Genomic DNA, 21,999 nt, shown 5'->3' on the forward strand with positions numbered 1-21,999 from the left:
TGAACTTCCAGATGTTCAAGCTGGTTTTAGAAAAGGTAGAGGAACCAGAGATCAAATTGCCAACATCTGCTGGATCATCAAAAAGGAAAGAGAGTTCCAGAAAAACATCTATTTCTGCTTTATTGACTATGCCAAAGCCTTAGACTGTGTGGATCACAATAAAATGTGGAAAGTTCTTCAAGAGATGGGAATACCAGACCACCTGACCTGCGTCCTGAAAAATCTGTATGCAGGTCAGGAAGCAACAGTTAGAACTGGACATGGAACATCCGACTGGCTCCAAATAGGAAAAGGAGTACGTCAAGGCTGTATATTGTCACCCTGCTTATTTAACTTCTATGCAGAGTATATCGTGAGAAATGCTGGGCTGGAAGAAGCACAAGCTGAAATCAAGATTGCTGGGAGAAATATCAATAACCTCAGATATGTGCCGGTACCAGCCGGCAAAGTCGATCAGGTCCCGAGAATGTGCACGACGCAGCTGAGAAAGAATACTACAGTAAAAGAATACTACAACAAAGATGGGGTCGGGAGGATCAGACATGTCTCCACGAAGGGACGCAGTCTGACCACAACTTTATTCAGCATCTTATATTTATACAGGAGAGCGTGAGAAAGACAAGGTAGCTAACATTCTTCTTGGCTGACCTATACATCTTACTAAAAGTCACAAGAAATCTTGAGAGCATGGGAATGGCACCCTGTTATTATTTCTTACACCAGATAACATTTCCTTGTGTGTGAGAAGTTTGTCCAGAACTCCAGGTGTCTGCAGTAAATAATCGCCTAATCTCTGGGGTGGCGGGACAGAGAGCTATGTTTGCAAGCAAACCCTCAAGGACTGAGGCAGCTCCCAGAGCTGTGTCCTTTAGATAAAGGACCCCGTTCTCACGGGCAGCTCCCCTCATCTCCCCCTTTCTTTTTATATAGGCGCATGCTTATGTTCCTTTAACTGCAGCCAGTTTCCCTAAATGGAAGCCTTTATCATCCATAGATCATCAGTTTTTTAATTAAACAAGGTGCAAGAAATAAAACAGTTAAAATTATTAAGAATAGTGGAATAATATGTTTATCTGAAAAACCTCCCAAAGCCACAGTATCATTAGTGTATATGGGAATGGATTGACCCTCCCAACCCACTGGTTGGAGAAGGGGAGGGTCAGGAAAATAAGCCCAGTAAGCATTTGAATAGTCTTCAGAATGTGCAGTATTAATCTGATTTAAGATAATTAATAAGGTTATCAGGAAGTTTAAAGGCGATATTGGATCGCCCTGCACAGCAACATGATTCTGTGCCTCTCACATCAATGCCTGGAGTTGTTGCCGAGATGGTAATTCATCATGCTCTTGAATCGTCAATCTTCTCATCTGGTTTACTAGAGATCGTCTCCGCCGTGTGTACCAACCTTTCCGGCAGCCAGCGCGGCGCTTGGGCATCCTGTGGGAAAACACAAACATGCCCTCGTCCCCAAGTTATTACAGGATCTGGTCCATACCATTTTCCCACAAGTGGGTTTTTCCAAAAGACTTTAGGTCTTATTGTTTGCGCATCAAAGTTCCAAAATCGCTGTGCTGCTGAACGGCCATGTATATCCAATTGTAAAAAATTTAGAACAAATAAAGCATGGTTTAGAGAGTTGGAGGGGGTATTGAGATACAATTCCCCCTTCTTTAGTTTTTGCAATTGATGTTTGAGAGTTTGATGTGCCCGTTCAATAATTCCTTGACCTTGAGGATTATAAGGGATACCCGTTTTATGTGAGATAGACAATTGTGTACACAATAGTTGAAAATTTTTTCCAGTGTATCCTGGACCATTGTCTGTTTTTATGGTTTTAGGGGTTCCCATAACAGCAAAACATTTAATACAATGAGCTATACAATGTTTGGTAGCTTCTCCAGATTGTAGAGAGGCATGTAAAAAGCCGGAGAAGGTGTCAATAGTAACATGAACAAATTTTTGTTTACCAAATTCAGGAATATGGGTAACATCCATTTGCTATATGTTGTTTGGCAATAATCCTCAGGGATTAACTCCATAATGGGGGATGCTAAAAAATTGAGGACATGTTTGACATTGCTTAACAATCTGTCTGGCAGCTTCTCGAGTAATGCCAAATTGAAGTCTTAAGCTATTGCTGTTTTGATGGTGTAAGCTGTGGGAAGTTTTTGCCATTTGTTCCAATGAAGGAAATATCATATGTGTAGCTTCGTCAGCCAAAGCATCGCCTCATGCTAAAGGTCCAGGAAGTCCAGAGTGAGCACGAATATGACCGAAATAGCACTTATTAACTCTGTTGTATATCACGAAAAAGAGTTTGGATAGTAGAATTCAGGGTACCAATAAATGAAACAGTCTCAATAGTGTTTAAGGCTCTTATGATATATTGACTGTCTGAATATAAATTAAATGGAGCAGAGATTTGTAATAAAGCCTGAAAAACGGCAAATAGTTCTACTTCTTGAGCTGACTTACAATTAGTACGCCAGGTGGTGGTATTGTCCTGTATAATCAAACTAGCTATTCCATTAGAAGAGCCATCAGTAAATACAGTTAGGGCATTGGCAAGGGGCTGAGAAACAACAATTTTTGGGAAGAGAAATTGGTGATAATGAGCAAATTGCAAAATTCTATCCCTTATCTCGCTTTTGTTGTTGATACAGTACTTCTTTGACTGTCTTTCCTTGTAATGCTGCGGCCAAAGTTATGCCTTGAATGTACGAAGGGCCAATATCGGCATAAATCCGTACATAATCGGATAAGCCTCCCTTTTTTCTGTAAGGTCTCAGGGCAGCTTGACAAGCCAAATTGGCATTCTCATAAGCAAGCTGTTTAGCCAACACCATTCCCGCCTGCTCATCCCCTATCATTTTACTAATTGCCTCAAGCAGGCTGGCAACAAAATCCTGATATGGTTCATCTGGCCCCTGGTGAATTTTAGATAAATCTTCGGTCTTTTTATCAGAATTTGGAAGTTTTTTCCATGCTCGTAGAGCCGCAGCACTAATCTGAGGGTAGGCTCCAGGCAAATAATTAAGTTGATTATTAATGTCTTGATAATCTCCCTCTCCCACCATCATTTCACAAGTGGTGTTCAGTCCCTGTCACCGATTGATATCGGCTGTGATCCCACACTGCTCAGCAAACTCAGATTTCCATAGTAAATAATCTCCTCCAGAGAGACAAGCCCGAGCGACCTGTTTCCAATCATTAGGTGGCAGATTTTTATTTCCTAAAGCCTCTATAATAGCCTGAGTAAACGGCACAGTCGGGCCGTATTGTGCACAAGCCATTTTTAACTCTTTTAGTTGCTTAAAGGGCAGCGGTTCATAATACCTCTGCTGTTGAGCATTTTCAAATACTGGATAGATTCCTGAAAACCCGGGACTATGTTCTCCTTCATCATTAGCTCGCTTAATCACTTGTTGAAGAGGAGATAATAATATCTCACTTCTAATTTTTATGTTTTCACCGGGCAAAGAAGCAGGGATAGATATAAGCTCTCGCAGTTCTATGAAAGGTGGAAGTGGGTCGAGCCCAGCAAAAACTGAGGGAGGACATGCTGGAGGCACAGGCCGGCTGGAGTGGGAGTCTCCCTGTGCATCCCTTTTTACTGCTATAACAATTTTCTGAATTAAATTCTCCAGCTGTTCTTCAGAAAGCCCTGAATGCTTTAATTCCCCTTTTCCCGAGGGGGGTTGCTTGCCAACCATCATCTCCCAAGGCACATCCTCTCTATGGTACTGAGCTGCTTGTTCATCTAATTCTTCCTGTTCATCAGAGCTTAACACATCATCATTCCTTCCAGCCTTACAAGCTGCTCCCTCGGTTACAGCATAAAGCGGCTCAGGCGGAGGGACGGAAGGCTCTGCAACTTTGGGTTCTGTGGAATCCCGGAGGACCGTTTGAATCTTATGTCCCTCATGTTCAGGATCCAGACAGTCTCTTATGAGGGTCCACAAAGAAAAAGCATCCACAGGGACATGATTGGGACCATGTAAGGAGTAATATGTCTGCAATTGTTTTCCTACTTTTTTCCAAGTTTCCAGACTAACTGTTGCTTTCTCTGGAAACCAAGGACAAACTTCTTTTACAAAAAGTAAAAATTTCTCTAACTGTAACTTATTTACATGAATTCCCCTGCCTTTTAACATAGTTTTCAACATATGTACAAATAACTGGCAGCTATTGCCTTGTCCTATGATTTATTACTCTCAACAACAACACTCCCTGCCCTTTACTTCAAATAATTAGGAATTCCTTGTTTCTTACCTCAATCCTGACGGGCAGTGGCCATAGTTGTGCTCCGATTCTCGAGTCCCTGTTCAGGCGCCACCTGCCAGTACCAGCCAGCAAAGTCGATCAGGTCCCGAGAATGTGCACGACGCAGCTGAGAAAGAATACTACAGCAAAAGAATACTACAACAAAGATGGGATCGAGAGGATCAGACATGTCTCTACGAAGGGACGCAGTCTGACCACAACTTTATTCAGCATCTTATATTTATACAGGAGAGCGTGAGAAAGACAAGACAGTTAACATTCTTCTTGGCTGACCTATACATCTTACTAAAAGTCACAAGAAATCTTGAGAGCATGGGAATGGCACCCTGTTATTATTTCTTACACCAGATAACATTTCCTTGTGTGTGAGAAGTTTGTCCAGAACTCCAGGTGTCTGCAGTAAATAATCGCCTAATCTCTGGGGTGGCGGGACAGAGAGCTATGTTTGCAAGCAAACCCTCAAGGACTGAGGCAGCTCCCAGAGCTGTGTCCTTTAGATAAAGGACCCTGTTCTCACGGGCAGCTCCCTGCAGATATGCACATGATACCACCCTTGTGGCAGAAAGTGAAGAGGAACTAAAAAGCCTTTTGATGAAAGTGAAAGAGGAGAGTGAAAAAGTTGGCTTAAAGCTCAACATTCAGAAACTAAGATCATGGCATCTGGTCCCATCACTTCATGGCAAATGGATGGGGAAACAGTGGAAACAGTGTCAGACTTTATTTTTCTGGGCTCCAAAATCACTGCAGATGGTGACTGCAGCCATGAAATTAAGGGACACTTACTTCTTGGAAGGAAAGTTATGACCAACCTAGACAGCATATTCAAAAGCAGAGACATTACTTTGTCAACAAAGGTCCATCTAGTCAAGGCTATGGTTTTTCACATCCATCATGTATGGATGTGAGAGTTGGACTGTGAAGAAAGCTGAGTGCTGAGGAATTGATGCTTTTGAACTGTGGTGTTGAAGGACTCTTGATCATCCCTTGGACTACAAGGAGATCCAACTAGTCCACCCTAAAAGAGATCAGTCCTGGGTGTTCATTAGAAGGACTGATGCTGAAGCTGAAACTCCAATACTTTGGCCACCTCATGGAAAGAGTTGACTCATTGGAAAAGACTCTGATGCTGGGAAGGATTGGGGGCAGGAGGAGAAGGGGATGACAGAGGATGAGATGGCTGGATGGCATCACTGACTCGATGGACATGAGTTTGAGTTAACTCTGGTAGTTGGTGATGGACAGGGAGGCCTGGTGTGCTGTGATTCATGAGGTTGCAAAGAGTTGGGCATGACTGAGCAACTGAACTGAACTGAACTGACTGATATACCCCATTGGGTAACTGAGTCATCACTTAAAAAAAATCTGCTTCCTACTTCTCTCAGTCTTAATCAGATTAATCTTGTCCTTTTAAAAATCTACCTTTGACCAATTCCTTGCATCCATTGGTCCTTCTATACTATGCATTCTTTAACATATTGCTGACAGTCTCTCCTGTCACCTCTGAAATAAAATATTAATAATTGTTCCTTCCATCTTTTTGTCCCTCAGTGCTAATTTGCAGTTCTTCTGACTCTAGGACTTCGCTTTAATATTGCAGTCTTTGCTTCTTCAATTCCCCTGGATCCTCAGATTCAGGAAAAGAACATCCTCACTCCCCATTTCAACTATTATTTCATTTTAGAATGCACTGCCTGATATGTGAAATCTTAGTTTCCTCATCTGGGATTGACCTTGTGGCCCTGAAGTGGAAGTGTGGAGTCTTAACCACTGGACTTCCAGGGAGGTCTCCCCTTCCCACTTCCAGAACTTTGGCTGCACCAGACCTCAGCAACTTAACTCTGTTGACATTTATCCCACTGGTTTAACATACATCCTCATAGCTATTTACTTTAATCCCTAAGACATTCTCCTGCACAGTGACTAGTACCTAGTAGAAGCTCAATAAGTGTTACTTAAATGAGTTTATTCAGAAAATTTAGAACCAGACCTATTTTATTTTCTTCACTCTATTCCCTCTCAATAAACTCTGTGATTTTAATATCTATGTTAATGCTTTACTATTAATACTTTTCCATTTCCCAAAATCTTTATATTCCAGTGAATTTTCTCAACTACTTCAATCATCTGTCAGCTCATACATAACTGAGACCTTATTATCATGCAGAAAGTGTCATCTCCACCCTCTTTTCCTAGGTACATTTCCCACACATTCATTTCTATATAAATATGTTTTCATTCCTCTTTTGATCATTGGTTTCTTGGCCCCTATAAAAAGTTTATAAGTTTGTAAGTAAATTCTCACACTTTCTCTTAATTTATCATTCTTACCATCTCTTTAAAAGTCATATATGTGGGTAGAGTAAAAGTTACTCATTTGGATTATTTTATGCCTTTAAGTTTTTTTTTTTTTTCAAAATAGTTACACTACTCTTGCAAGTCAGCATATATTCTTCAGATTGTGTACTTTCTATTGGTTTGTTTCAAAGTTATTGACCTTTTACTCTATCATCTCCATTCTGCTATTAAGCCCATTTAGTGCATTTTGAAACTTTCTATATTGTATTTTAAATTTTTTCTCTTTTATTTTTCATCTTGTATTGGAATATAATTACTTTACAGTGTTGTGTTAGTTTCTGCTGCACATCAAAGTGAATCCTCTGCGTGCATACATGCATCCCCTTGCTCTTGGACCTCCCTCCCTCCTCTCAATCCTGCATATCCAGATCTTCACAGAGCACCGAGCTAAGCTTCTTGCAGATAGCAGATTCCCACCAGTTGTCTATTTCACACATGGTAGTGTATGTATCGGAGAAGGCAATGGCACCCCACTCCAGTACTCTTGCCTGGAAAATCCCATGGATGGAGGAGCCTGGAAGGCTGCAGTCCATGGGGTCACTAAGTTGGACGCAACTTCACTTTCACTTTTCATTTTCATGCATTGGAGAAGAAAATGGCAACCCACTCCAGTGTTCTTGCCTGGAGAATCCCAGGGGCTGCGGAGCCTGGTGGGCTGCCATCTATTGGGTTGCACAGAGTTGGACACAACTGAAGCGACTTAGCAGCAGCAGAAGCAGCAGCAATGTATGTATGTGAATTGCATTTTTAAATTGCAGTTTAAAAGTTTCCATTTGATTACTGCATTTGTTTTTCAGGGCTGCTATAACTAATTACCCCAAACTGGGTGACTTAAAACAATAGAAATGTCTTCTCTCCAAGTTCTGGAGGCTGGAAGTCTGGAATTAAGGTGTCATCAGGGCCATGCTCCATCTAAAGACTTTTGGAAAGAGCTTTTTTTCCTCACCTCTTCTGGCAATCCCTAGCATTCCTTTGCTTGTGGCAGCAAAACTCCAATCTCAACATCTGCTTTTGCAAGGCATCGTGCCACCTGTCTCTTCTGTGTCTGAGTCTATTTTTATATAAAAATCTAATAACTGGATATAGAGCTTACCCTATTCCAGGAGGACCTCATTTTTACTAGCTATATCAACAAATGGACATGAGATTGAGCAAGCTCCAGGAGATAATGAAGGACAGGGAAGCCGGGTGTGCTGCAGTCCATGGAGTTGCAAAGAATCAAACTCAGTCTGGCAAGTGAACAACAACACATCAACAAAAGCCTTGTTTGCAAATGAGGAAGCACCAGTGATTAGGAGACACAAGCACCCGTGATTAGGACTTCAACATACTTGAGGGGAGGGAGGCATGATTTAATTCAATCGACAATTCTTTTTATATTTTCTATTTCTGACTGAATGTTTACTATCTTTTCTTTGATTACAGAAATATTTTCCTTCACTCTTTGAGCACAACTATAATAGCTTCTTTAAAATCCTTGTCTCATACCAACGTCTGTGTCCTCTCACAGCTGGTGATGTTGTTGACCTTTGTTCAACAAGCAAGTTTGTACTGTATTCCTTGAGTTTTGATTATTACGTTGTGGAGTCTCTGGGTTCTGTTAGCTTCCTCCAAGAATTATGATGCTTTTTGATCTAGCATTAAATCCATGTGGTGATGATGCAAACTACAAACTTTTTGCAGTGGGCAGTTCAGTTTGAGGGTTTTTATTAGCTAGACTGTTTATAGACTGCTTCTTGCCCTTGTTGGTGTTAGCTTGGTGTCAGTGTCTGTGATGTGGTAGATGTTACACAAGGGACTGGGCTCCCCTTTTCTGTCTCTTTTGTGAAAGTGTTTCCCTCACATTCTGACTTCCCTGGTTGTCCTGCCTTGCTAGTTTTTAGACCTGAAATATAGTAGGTTTTCTAAAGGAGCTTGGGTCCACCTGTGCTCTGTTGCAAACTGAACTTGCCCTGAGGCTAAAGCCACAGGGTATCACCTCTATAGAGTTTATATTTCCAATCATCTGTTCTCATTCAAAATAGGCCTCCTTTTGTTGACTTTTCAAACCCATAAGGTAGCTGTTGAATTAAAAGACGCTTACTCCTTGGAAGGAAAGTTATGACCAACCTAGATAGCATATTCAAAAGCAGAGACATTACCTTGCCAACAAAGGTTTGTCTAGTCAAGGCTATGGTTTTTCCTGTGGTCATGTATGGATGTGAGAGTTGGACTGTGAAGAAGGCTGAGCGCCGAAGAATTGATGCTTTTGAACTGTGGTGTTGGAGAAGACTCTTGAGAGTCCCTTGGACTGCAAGGAGATCCAACCAGTCCATTCTGAAGGAGATCAGCCCTGGGATTTCTTTGGAAGGAATGATGCTGAAGCTGAAACTCCAGTACTTTGGCCACCTCATGCAGAGTTGACTCATTGGGAAAGACTCTGATGCTGAGAGGGATTGGGGGCAGGAGGAGAAGGGGACAACAGAGGATGAGATGGCTGGATGGCATCACTGAGTCGAGCTGCTGCTAAGTCACTTCAGTCGTGTCCGACTCTGTGCGACCCCATAGACGGCAGCCCACCAGGCTCCCCCGTCCCTGGGATTCTCCAGGCAAGAACACTGGAGTGGGTTGCCATTTCCTTCTCCAATGCATGAAAGTGAAAAGTGAAAGTGAAGTCGCTCAGTCGTGTCTGATTCTTAGCAACCTCATGGACTGCAGCCTACTAGGCTCCTCCATCCATGGGATTTTCCAGGCAAGAGTACTGGAGTGGGGTAACATTGCCTTCTCCATGATGGACGTGAGTCTCAGTGAACTCCGGGAGTTGGTGATGGACAGGGAGGCCTGGCGTGCTGCGATTCATGGGGTCGCGAGGAGTTGGACATGACTGAGCGACTGATCTGATCTGATCTGATGGTATTTTGCCCAGAGTTTAAAGCAATAAGTACCTATAAGAAGGTCAGTCCATTGCAAACTTCTTCCATTGTATCAAAAGTGAGACTTAACAACATCTATTAGATATATTTAGTGGCTTTGCCTTCTCGCCTTGAAATTTCAGTCAGGTTCATATTTGTTTTTCTCTTTCTGTATTGCATTCAGGTAAATTCATTAAATCTATCTTCTAATCTATTAAATATCTATTCTGATTGCAAGTTTAAGGAATTCTTTTTTCTTACTTTCCATTTACATTAACTAGCAGCAAATAAACAAGAAATTGATGGAACAATAATAGTTAAGTCAATTGATAATAATTCTTTAAGAAGAGTAGTAATGCAGTCACCTACATTTTGTCTAATTTCATTCATTATGTCCCTTTTGGTAATATTCTCTCTCTTTTTATTCTGAAAGAATATTTTTTTAACTTTTCCTGTACTCTCTTCTTGACTTCCTGTATCCAAATCTATGTCCAAAACAGTGCAAGATACCATATTTTATCTTTGTAAATTGCTTTCAAAAATCATTATCATCTTACTAATTTTATTGTCTGCAAAATTTACATTGACTATAGTCACATTTGCCACAGATATAACTCTATTTCCTGGATCCCTGACCAAACACCAGTTTCAGCCAAAGTCGTCTGCATATATCCATGTAAATCACTTCATAAATTAGAGTCTGCATTCCTCACAGAACACGGACTCATTTTGAAACCAGACAAAATAAATCATAAAGGAGCATCATGAAGTTAGAATTACAGCCTAATTTTCATTAAGGGCCTTCAGTTAATGTAGCTTAAAGCTTCAAGTTCACAATTAAAATATTAAGCAATTATGTTTATCTTAATTGTTTTTTCTTCCTCTTATCCAAATACACAATTTAGTCAGATGGTATTTATTTATTTTTTTCTTTTCAGGGTCTTCATGCTTTTATCTGCTGGTTAACTTCACCTATGACTTTCAGGGTCCTTTATATGATTCTGGAGAAAGTCAACAACTATTGCTTTTTAATATTTTGATGTTAAAGAGGATGGAGTCTGGATTTGGTGGCATAATATCAACATTTCAACTGTCATCATATTTATTCATTCCTTTAATATTAATTAATCCATTAATCCATTTAACATTGATTGAATGCCTATCATGAGTGAAGCATTTGATAGTGACAAATGTTATGTTTTCTGCTTTTAATCTCATAGTCAAGTGATGGAGACTGATATATTTGAGATAAGTGCTATGAAGTATGGACATAGGAAAAACGTTTTCACCAGTTATTGCCAGCTAAATGTCTAGTGCAAACCTAAATTAGATGGAATGCTGTCAGGAATCATTGTTCATATTATTGAAGTATCACTTCTCTAGCTGCTCAAATTCTTTGTTTCTTTATCGGCTAGGGATTATGTAAATTGTTTTCTCTACATGTTAAAAATGTAAGGATGATTGTTTTCTGTATAAATTTTTAAACTTGTCCAAGCATTGTAAGCAGTGTAAAAGGTGAAAAGTGGGAATGTCACATGTCACAGTGTATCAGGGTAATGAGATGTCTAACAAAGACTCATAGACACACAGCTTGCAAAGCACTTCTTCGTATTCATGTTCTTGGTAATTTCACGTTTATAATATAACATAAGCAAAAAACCTATTTCTTTCAATAGAACCGTGGGTCAACTCAAGGTAAACCATTATTCTATAAAAACATTGTTCAGAAATAACCTAATTAGGTCTTATAACCACATTTCTAAGGGCTACTGTTCTGTTATTATGTGTAAAATATAGGAACACTTCCCAATAAAGTGAAAATGAGGAAAACTGATATGAAATCTACAGGAGTAAGCTAACAATTTTCCAGACAACAGAGTTATATATTTTGCATTATTGTTCTGAAGACCTATAGGCTTTGATTACTTGGCACTGCTCTTTTTTTCCCCCACTCTTCCTAGCAGAGCTGCAGATTTAATTTTATCGGTATGAGAAATATGAAGCTAGGGAATTTAATAATTGTTGCACTAGGTAAGGGATGAAGTAAATTCCATTGCCTTTCGTTTGATTACAATCTTCCCTGCTGGTTTAATTAAAAACATCCATGTGAGGAAGAAGAAACATGGTAGAGGATCTAATTGTTTTATTGTATTGGATGTAGAGTAGGAACAATGAAATTGAGAGGTTTATAGTTGTAAAACTTAAATGTTTCATGTAAATCTAAAATGCAGACCCAGGTCAACTACAGACAAATGTCAGTAGACTAGATTCAAAATGCACTGCAGGCAGAAAAGATGACATTTATCAGTCATCCATACATCAGTAAGTAAAACAATTTTAGGGTTGTCTAGACAGGCATCTATTATTTCTTAAATTTAAATCTTTAGTAGAAGGAAAACAGCAGGCATAGGATCTATATTTAGTTTCACAAGAAATGAGACAAAGGTCTGGGAAAAATTTCAAAAACATTTGCAGGGATGTATCTGTAGAAAGGAGTCTCATTTCTGTTATTATATGCTGGAAGCAGCTATATTAGTAAATTAGCTTTCTCAGTTACTATGATACAGATTTAAAATATTATACCAAATACTGATATACATAATTCAATTTCTGATCTTTGGATCAGAAACATGCCAGTCAAATTTTAAAGAGAGAATCTTTATGAAAACAATTTTTATATGTTTTTGTTCTTTTACTTGTTACTAAATTAGAAAATTGTTTTTAGTACCAGTTTTGAAAATGGTAGTGTTAGGTAGCAGGATATTAAATGTGCTAGCATTGTGAAAATATTATCTAAAAGCTGTTCCATTATTAGAAATACATATTTCAGATCTGAAAAATTAAAAGCAAAAGCAAAAGAGAAATATAAAGAAACAACAAGCAAAAAACAGCACAAATGAAATCAATCTTAGCATATCAGTTGAGGAACTATTTTGAAATTTTATTTTCCTGCTGCTATTTTATTTTACTTTTTACCTGCAACTATAATTTTTAGTGGTATAACTTTATTGTTGAATAATTTTTTCTAGGATTAATAATATCCTTTCTAGATATGTAGAATATTTAGTCCATGAATTACGCATCTTCATCCCTGTCTACCATGGAGAATATATAAGCTCTACTACTTTTTACTGTTTAATTCTAAACAATTCTTTTTTCCCTGCATTCTTTTTTTAAAAAATAAATTTATGATTTTTAAAAGTCATCCATAGTTTGGATCCAACAATTTCTTTAAAACTATCAATGATCTTGGTTTACTAGCAATGATGTATTTTAATGTACTTTTTGAATGTTGAGAAATCGTGACATTTTACTGCTATCTACTCACTGGCTTTCCAGTAAGTGCATTTTCACCCTCCCCTCAAAACATACACCAGATATACGTCTTTGTGATGAACATTATTGTGCTAAACATATTACATGGGGAAGATTATTTCAGTCCACTGCTTTTAGATCTTATAGCTGTAAATCACAGCTTTTAAATATTTATAACATTCCCTTGAACACTTAAGGGAGAGAGACAAAATAAAATTTTTCATTGGGTCCTACAGTAAAAATGTTTGTGTTGGTTAAAAAATACTACAGCCTTTTTTTTTTTTTTTAAAGGAATTATATTGCACCAAATAACCTCTCTGTAAAGCTTTTGTTTTGAATGAGTTTGAGCTTTTCCCTCATTAACGTCAAAACAATTGCTAATAGCCAGGTCCTTAATATAACGCAAAGACCTCTTTATAATTTTAATTTTTGCTTTATCTGGAATATCCTTGGCTTCCAGTGATAATCATCAAACTCATTGTTCTTCAGACAAAAATTTAAGAGGAAATATATACTGCCAAAACACATCAAATCAAACAAATTAATCTTCAGTTCCATTTAAAGTACACATTTCTCTGTCTAAGACCAGCTTCAATGCGTGGTTCAAATGCATAACATAAAGTTGACTTAATGCTGCTCAGTGATGACACCTTGCCTATGAAAGAGAAGCGGACACCGTTTTCTGAAATCCAGACAGAATAACGCTGTTCTATACAAAACATTGAAAACAGGAGTACCCTAGTATTCCTAAAATACACCAAGACATCACAAATTAATTTGGGGTTCATTTTCGAGATTTTTATAACAAGCCTGATTTGCTGCTTTTTATTATGTGGTGAGAATTTTTTAGCTTTTACTTCTTACACCTGCTTTGCCAGTGATATCCACTAGGTGGCGATATAATTATATTTTTTTTCTTTAGGTTGAGGACAACTTGAGCATTTATGATGTTCTGTGAAAGGAATATTCATCGTCGCAATTAGAACATGCATCTTTTAATTGGTGTTTCATAAATACTGCGATGTTAATCTATATTTACCTGAATAGTATTTGTGTATCAATCTACATTTCCTTTTTGGTTGTTGTTCTATGTTTTATTATAGACTCTAAAATATAAACTACTGATTGAATTGGTTTCATTTTTATAATGTCTTCTCTATATGGAAATACACAATTGAATGGGTATTCTCAATTTCAGAGTATAGTTCCGCGTAATCCCCCGCATTATGTAGAGATGCTTTGAGACTAAGTACAGGTTGTTGGCAGGGATTTAATTGGAGGGGTTAGAGAAAAAGAGGCAAGAAATTTTCCTTTTTTCTCTAAGCCTGGTGAGAATACTCCACTCAGCTCTATAGCTGCTAAGAAGCAAAGGGTATGAAAGCAAATGAAGTGGTTCTCAGATCCTGCAAGATCCCCTCTTCATAAAAATCTGTCTCTCTCTCCTTCCCCCCTCCTTCGTTCTTGCTCTTTCCTTCCGTTCTCTTTCCTTTCTTTTGTTCTCTTTCTTCTCTTAATGTATATTTATATTTAAATCTTTATCTATCCATCTAGGTGGATATATATTTGTATCTATCCATATGGATATCCAAACCTATCTAGATGAGTATAAATACATGTACACATATATGTATATACATTTATATGAGGTTTTTTATAATGCAATTTATGCCACTTGTACATCACCTACAAAAATACAGTTAAGCGTTTCATTTTAAAAACCCAGAAATGAAAGGAGTATCCTTTTTTAAGAGGACTCCATTTGTTTCTGTATTTCCTATTCTATTTGCTTGCTTTATGGAGAATGGTTTGCTAATTATATATTGCTAGAAATAAGGCACTGCGTTTTCTCCTAGTTCCTTGTTTTGCAAGAGGACGCAGTGTTTCCTGTGAACCTTGTTCAAGTACCTTTCTGGTAACTGGGGAGTTTAAACTCTTCCAGCAGAAGACTGAAGGATATTCTTCCCCACTTAAGAACAAACTAGACATAAAACAAAGGACCTATATTAACTGCCTTAAATCCATGGCGGGTGGTGGGGGTACAATTTCAAAAGCTAGTTTAAAGTGAAGTTCTGAGTTAGCAAGCACAGTAACTAATGTTTAGAGAACAGCCTCCCTCACTCTCTTCCCAGGAAATACAATCCTCATGTTTAAGGATCTTTCTGCCAATACCTCTTCACAACTATTGTGACATGAGCACACAAAGGTGCATTTGCAAACGACAGCATCTGTACCAAAGACACGTTGAAATACATACACACACAAAGGGAACTGGATTCATCAAGCCCATATATTTGATAGTATGTAAATGCACCCAGTGTCAGATTTGATGAAACATTATTCTCTCATTCTCTGTGGTTGTCTGTGCTTCTGATCCTTTAATTCTATATTACCTTGCTCACTGTAACTTTAATTCTGTGCTACCATGCTCACTGTAACTTTAGCTAGCCAGATTTCAAGCAACCTTATGTTTTTAAATAAAATGACATTTCATCTATGGAAAGTAAATAAATCATGCTCTGAGCAAATACCACCTTTTCCAATTTGAGTCAGTGACCTATTCATGTTGTTAAAATCAGTGATATAATTGCTCTTAGATTCTAAAAGCTTTTTAGGTCCAAAGCATTTAAGGCAACTTATTGTCTCAAAATCTCCAGTTGCTTCCATTTGGTAGTATTGTTGTAATAACGGTTTGGGGGTTTTAGACTTTTCATTTAGTTTCTAATTGAAATAGAGGCAAATGTTACTGATGATGAACTTGTTACACTTTTATAATCAAACATAGTAAATCATCAAAACACAAATAGAGTCAATCTTCACACTTATATAAAGAAATGAAAAATAATAACAATATAACTATTGTTGCTTCAAAGGGCAGACACATGTTAAGAATTCATATTTTTTTTACTACTCCTTCTCAATGTTTTGGCAGCATTTTTAAGAAATGCAAGAAAAAGCAAAGAAAATAATTGGATGGTGCATTTTTGTTTAAAGTTTTGATGATTAGAAATATTTTTCTGTGTACTAATGCTAACCTGTTTTGATACTGACACTATTATAGGTGGTATTGATGCTGGTTTTCAAACAGCAGTTAATATCAGTGTTCATCTTCTACAGAAATGATAAATGCAAGACAGTGGATCATTTACCTGAAAGAAACAAAAATTATCATGAACTTGTAGATGATCCTTCCCACCTCATTTTGCTGCATATAGACCTCTTGTCTCATATAGACTCTCCATTCTTTTCAAACTATATTTTAAAATGCAAGAATAGTAAACAAGTTTTAATACTAAATTTTATTTCTATCACTCTTTAGGATATCTGAGTGGGGAGTAATTTTTACTACTAAGCTGCATTTTTTTGTTGTTGTTATTCAGCACCTTTTCTGAGCCAAGAACACTCATAATCTCTGATGATGACCTGAATTGTGTGAATTGAAATGGTGACTAGGTTACCTAGTAATCTGACTTTGATCAAATTATTTAAAGTATTCCCCAATTAAGCTCATGTATAAAATTAAAATGATAAATTTTTCATTTTGAAATTAATTGAATTAATGCATGTGAAGTCCTTAAAAACTGTCTGAAACTTAAATGCAAACTGTTACCTACTATTAGAAATACAGAGAGTCTAGAAATGTTTAAGCACTTCTCGATATTAGTTGGCTTATTTTCAAATATTCCTGCAGGGCATTTGACACTCTTCTTTTATATTAGCATTTATTCCTTTCTCTAAAAAAAAAAACAAACAAAGATTTTTTTGTTTCCTAGGGGTATTGAAAGCTTGTGGCTAAAAGATATAACTTGACTTTCCCAGAGTTTTGAACCTTATAAAAAAAATAGAGCTTAGGTTATGGAGACAGTGTGCCATGCCACGCTCTATTCACCAAACATGCTACCTCATAAAACACTGTGCAAGAAAAATGAGCGTTGTCTCCACTCATAATTAAGGCAGAAATACCAAAACTATTTTCATAACTCTTATTTGCATGCAGTGACTTTGGAGTTTGCGATTCTTTCCCCTTACTTTGTTTTATTTGCACCCCACAATAACTGTGTAAAGCAGGCATCATTAGCCCCAAATGAAAAAAAAAAAAAAAGAAAGCAATGGAGGCACAGAGACTTAAATAACTTGCCAAGACTCACTTAGCACGACATAGTGGAACTGTATCTGGGAGGCAGGTTTTCTATCTCCAGAGCTCCACTCCTAAATAGATCATTAGGACTTAAATGGACCTTCAAATTTTCTAGTCTAAATCGTTATTTATTCAATGAGAAGATGGAGGACAGAGAGGTAGCAGACTGGACAATGTGACAGAGGCAGAGTTAGGACCAGAGTCCTTCTTGCCATTTCTAATGTAATTTTAAAAAATATTACAATATCCTATTATCTACATTTTTAAACAGTTTTTTTCAACTACAAAATTTGAGGTCTAAAATTAGTAAAAATTATACTTATAATAGTTAAACATTTGACCCAATTTGTTGCCTCAGTCTGTCTTGTTGAGAAAGGCGAAATTTCATCCCGCAAAATCCCCAATTCTGTTATTTGTATAGTGAGTGGTGGCAAATGTGGTTAGCGATGCTTTATGATAGTAATTCTCACAAATGTGTGTCTCTCACAACTAATCAGAGGCCCTGTAGTTTGCTTTACATGAGGTCTAGGTTTTTTTCCTCAAACCTCAGTAGAATCTAGACTCTAAAAGAAAATAACAGAGGCAAGCAGGGAAGGCAAAACTTCCTCAAACAATGATGAATAGAAGAGATTCTTCTTCATGAACTATGCATTTGTTCTCTATTAGTAACAGGAATTAATATCTAACCCTGTATACACAGCTAGAATAGAAAATATTTTCTTAATGCCATCTTCGTTTGGATGTCAGATGTGTGGGGGTAATGCTAAACCTGAAGGGATTGCAATTTATCTCAATCTGGAAGGGATTCAAAGTACCGTAAGATTTTATTCATCTAACAGTGGCCTTGAAAATAAAAATTATCAGGTAGATACAAAGAAAAAATTCCGGAAGGATACACACAGCCTTCTCAGACTGAATTGTGATTCTTTGCAAATTTAGATTTCTTTCACTTGTTCATTTATTCATTTTCATTAATTTATTTAATAATATACTCATGCAACAAATATGTACTAATATACAGGTCTGTGCTAAGCGCAACTAAGGAAGAAACAAACAAAAACAGTATGGACTGCCTTCTAAGACACTAGGGGGGAACTAAAGTACTAACGAAAACGGCTAAATTACCAAGTTGAGAGTAGTAAATGTCATGACAGTTAATTGTAAATGCGATTTAATGGCAGTATTAAGAAACAGGGGTGTGTCCTTGCCAAATGAAGAATTAGAGGATGGTTCATGAAGGAGAAGGATTTTGGTTCATTGAAAAAAAGATAACAAGTTTGTGGAAAGAGTGGCAAGGGCATTTAAAGAGAAGTGCACAAAATGGACATGAGAAGCAGTAGAAAGGCAGGCAGGTAACTAGGTGGTGAGGGTTACTGAGTTGCTTTGACTAGAATATAGACTAATTCAGAGAGAAAAGGTTAAATGATTTTTTAAACTCTGTTTTTAAGTGAGCAATTTCATCCCTAGAAATGTATCTTACACATGTGTGTTGTACTCAGTTACTCTGTTGTGTCCGACTCTTTGTGACCCCATGGACTGTTGCCCACCAGGCTCCTCTATCCATGATATTCTCCAGGAAGAATACTGGAGCGGGTTGCGATTTCCTACTATAGGGAATCTTCTGGACTTAGGGATTGAGCCCTCATCTCTTGTGCCTCCTGCATTACAGGCAACGTCTTCAACCACTGCACCACCTGGGAAGCCCATCTTAAACTTGCCAAATGAATTATGTAGAGGGTATTCATGGCAGTATTACTGAAATATCAAATTTTGAGACACCTATGTGCTAATTTACAGGTAAATAAATGATAGTAGTCACATGCAATGACTGCTGAGCAGCTCTTAAAACAAACAGACAAACAAAATAAAAAAAATAAACCTAGGTGTTTTCATATGTACAGATATTCTGCAGCCTCCAAGGTATATTAACATCAGGTTAAAAAAAAAAAAAGCAACACATGGAACAAGATGCACTGCAATTAATCAGTTGTGTAAACAACAAACAGGACATAAACATATGCTTAAACATGTTTAGGCCACCTTCGGAAGAACACATGGTGATGAAAATGATTGCCTCTGGGAAAGAGAGCTGGGTGCTAGTGGAAGCTGGGAAGAAGAGTGATTTTTCACCATTTAATAGATTTAAACCTTTATAGATATTCAAGTATGTATAATATGTATTGTTTAAAGTTTATCTAGAGAGAGGTTGTGGAAAGTTAAGCTTTAAAAAATGCGATGCAAGGAAAAATAAAATAAATACTAGTTGGAAGCTACAGTGTTGAATTTTTTTTTTCTTTTAATAGCAAATGTCCTGGGTGTGCTTGAAGGCAGAAGTGAGGAGATGGATGGATGGAGAGGAAATGAAATAGAAGGTAAGTGAAAATTACAGGATTTAGGGCAGAAGTGGAAAGGCTGGTGTCTGAAAAGACAAATGTCCTTTCTATGAGGTGTCTAAACAGAGCCACTGAATCACAATTTTTGGACAAAAGCCAATAGGTCGTTCTTTTGTTTGTATTTGTATCAATAGCAGTGATTGGGGAAATGTATGAGCTCAGTGTTTTACCTGGTGAAGGTACAAGTTGAAGGCACGGATACTTGCTTTAAGGTAAACGTTGGATGGTTGAGATGTATGAGTGCATAACCCCTTCTCTAGCTGCTGAAGTGAAAGTAGTTAGTCGCTCAGTAGTGTCTGATTCTTTGTGACCCCATGGACTGTAGCCCACCACGCTCCTCTGTCCATGGGATTCTCTGGCAAGAATACTGGAGTGGGTAGCCCTGCCCTTCTCCAGGGGGTCTTCCAAAGCAAAGAAGAGCTTGGGTCTTCTGCAATGAAGACAGATTCTTTACCATTTGAGGCACCAGGGACGCCCTAGCCACTTCTTTTTTCATTATAGACCCACTTGTCCATGGCCAACTAGATGGCCAACCAGGTGGGTGTGTAATCAAAGCAGGAGGGATTGGAATGGAGACAGAAATAAGCGTATTTGTCATTCTTAAGGAGTTACATGTTTCTCTCATCTGTCTATGACCTCATTGATGAATCTGATGTGATGCTATAACCTGCTCAGTTGATTTGTTTGTTAGGAATATATGGACAATATAAGTATAAAATATTGTTCAAAGACAAGGTAATAACAAATACAGGTGGAGACAAATTTGTTTATTTTTTTTTAGTCTCTTTTTTTTTTCAATAAGTTGCACTGATAGCAAAGTTTGAAATTAGGCTATAGCCTATTCAGTCAGTGTTAGATAAATATTTTAATATTTAGTATAAATGTGGGCACTTTAGTGCATTCACTCTGAAGCTGGGCAAGTAAAAAATATAATTTAATTTTGTTGTACATCAAGACTCATTTTGTCTTCATTTATGTTAATCTAAGCATAATATTAGATCTATATTTAGTGAAAGAAAGACCACTGATATCCAGAGGCATTCTGGAAAGTTGCTATAACTTTCATCTTCTCCTGTCCCCAATTTTGGGGACCAATCTAAATGTAACTGATAAAGTTTCCAAAACTGTTAAATAATGCAATTCTAGTATAGTGGCATGAAGATCAGTTTTAGTCATGCATTTTGAAATTTGGGGAGGAGCAAAGAACAAGAATTTTGGATTGAACAACCATAGAATAAATAAAAAGTTCTTTGAGATAGTAATTCGCCTGGGATTTATTCTTTTTATTTCAAATTCATAGTAGTCTAGAAAAACTGACTCACTCTGGAAGAACATAGAAGACTACATGTTGAGAGGGGAATATTACAGGGAAGGCAGCAAAAGAGCATCATGGTTGAAAATACAAATACCTATACTTATGACTTTACCTCTGTTATCTATCTATGTATGTATCTCTCTTCTGCTATGTATGTGTGTGCAAAAATGTGTGAAGTATTAAATAAGCAATATCACTTTTCTTAATAGGGTCAGTATTCAGCTTGGAACACTTGGTACAGTGGAAAGTCACATTTAAATCAGTGTATCAGATCTGCTAAAATAACTTTAACAGTCCAGTTGAGAGTAGCATATATTTTCCAAAAATATATAAAACTTTGAGACAAATAAAACAGGACCTGAATCATAACAAACAGTCTCCCAGCCATTTGTTTACTAAACACATCACCATTACTCTAGGGAAATATTTTTCAAATTTCATTTATTCAGTCAAACACCACCTTTATAATTCTTGGTAGGACAACTGGCCATGCCAGAAGTATTTTCTTTACAATATTTTTATTTCTATTGATTTTAATTTGAATTAGATTTTACAATAGTAGTTTCTTCTTATATGATGGATTTCTTTGAAACTTTGAGTATGATATTATAGTTTTATTGCTTCTAATTCACATAAAATAAATTTATAACTAATAAGCAATGTTCACCTGTTTATCTCATAGCACTGAATTGAGCTGTATAATTTTTATCACTTTTATTATCTCTGGCAAAGTGAGAAGGGTCAGTAATTACAAAAACCATTACTGTGGAGGTTGCTAAAATAATTAGAAAAAGAAACTGTTAGCAATATATGTATAAAGTAAAAAGTAAAAATATAAAGAAGTGCCACCAAAGTACTCCTTAAAGGGGAAAAAATAACTTGCAGTGACTTTAGGGGAAATAGTGAAGTTTTCAATGTCTGAGCAACAATTTGTTTCTCAAAGAAGGGGATGAAAAAGAGGAGAAAGAAAGATGGATTGCAGCAGGACAGACACTATGCCTCAAGGAATAGGTTTAGGTAAAGCTGGCATGGAATCTGTTATCATGCAGAAATATTTTATACCCCAGAGAACATAGTAGCCGGGTAACATTTTGACATAGGATTGCCTAATGCTCTGTGGAAAAACAATAACTTCTCCTTGTCCCATGTAAACTATTTCTCACATTCCACCCTCCCATTTTCACCAGTTACTATACTTACTGCTAATTGGTGTGAGTGGGAATTTTATATAAATTAAACAGACTTGCATAGAAGCATGGTCCAAGAGGCAAATGTGACTGTGAGCATTTATATCCTCTCTGGGCTCAGAT

At 37.3% G+C, this 21,999-nt stretch overlaps 1 protein-coding gene across 1 annotated transcript; it reads right to left on the reverse strand.

The window, feature by feature from the left end:
• Positions 1–2,631: 2,631 nt before the first annotated feature.
• LOC129626901 (endogenous retrovirus group K member 7 Gag polyprotein-like) lies at positions 2,632–4,454 on the reverse strand. Its single transcript, XM_055546391.1, is given in 2 exon segments — positions 2,632–4,199; positions 4,286–4,454. Coding segments are annotated over 2 exon segments (1,737 nt in total).
• Between the last annotated feature and the right edge of the window lie 17,545 nt (positions 4,455–21,999).

Source organism: Bubalus kerabau, chromosome 14 (genome assembly GCF_029407905.1).
Source record: "Bubalus kerabau isolate K-KA32 ecotype Philippines breed swamp buffalo chromosome 14, PCC_UOA_SB_1v2, whole genome shotgun sequence".
Taxonomy (NCBI): Eukaryota; Metazoa; Chordata; class Mammalia; order Artiodactyla; family Bovidae; genus Bubalus; species Bubalus kerabau.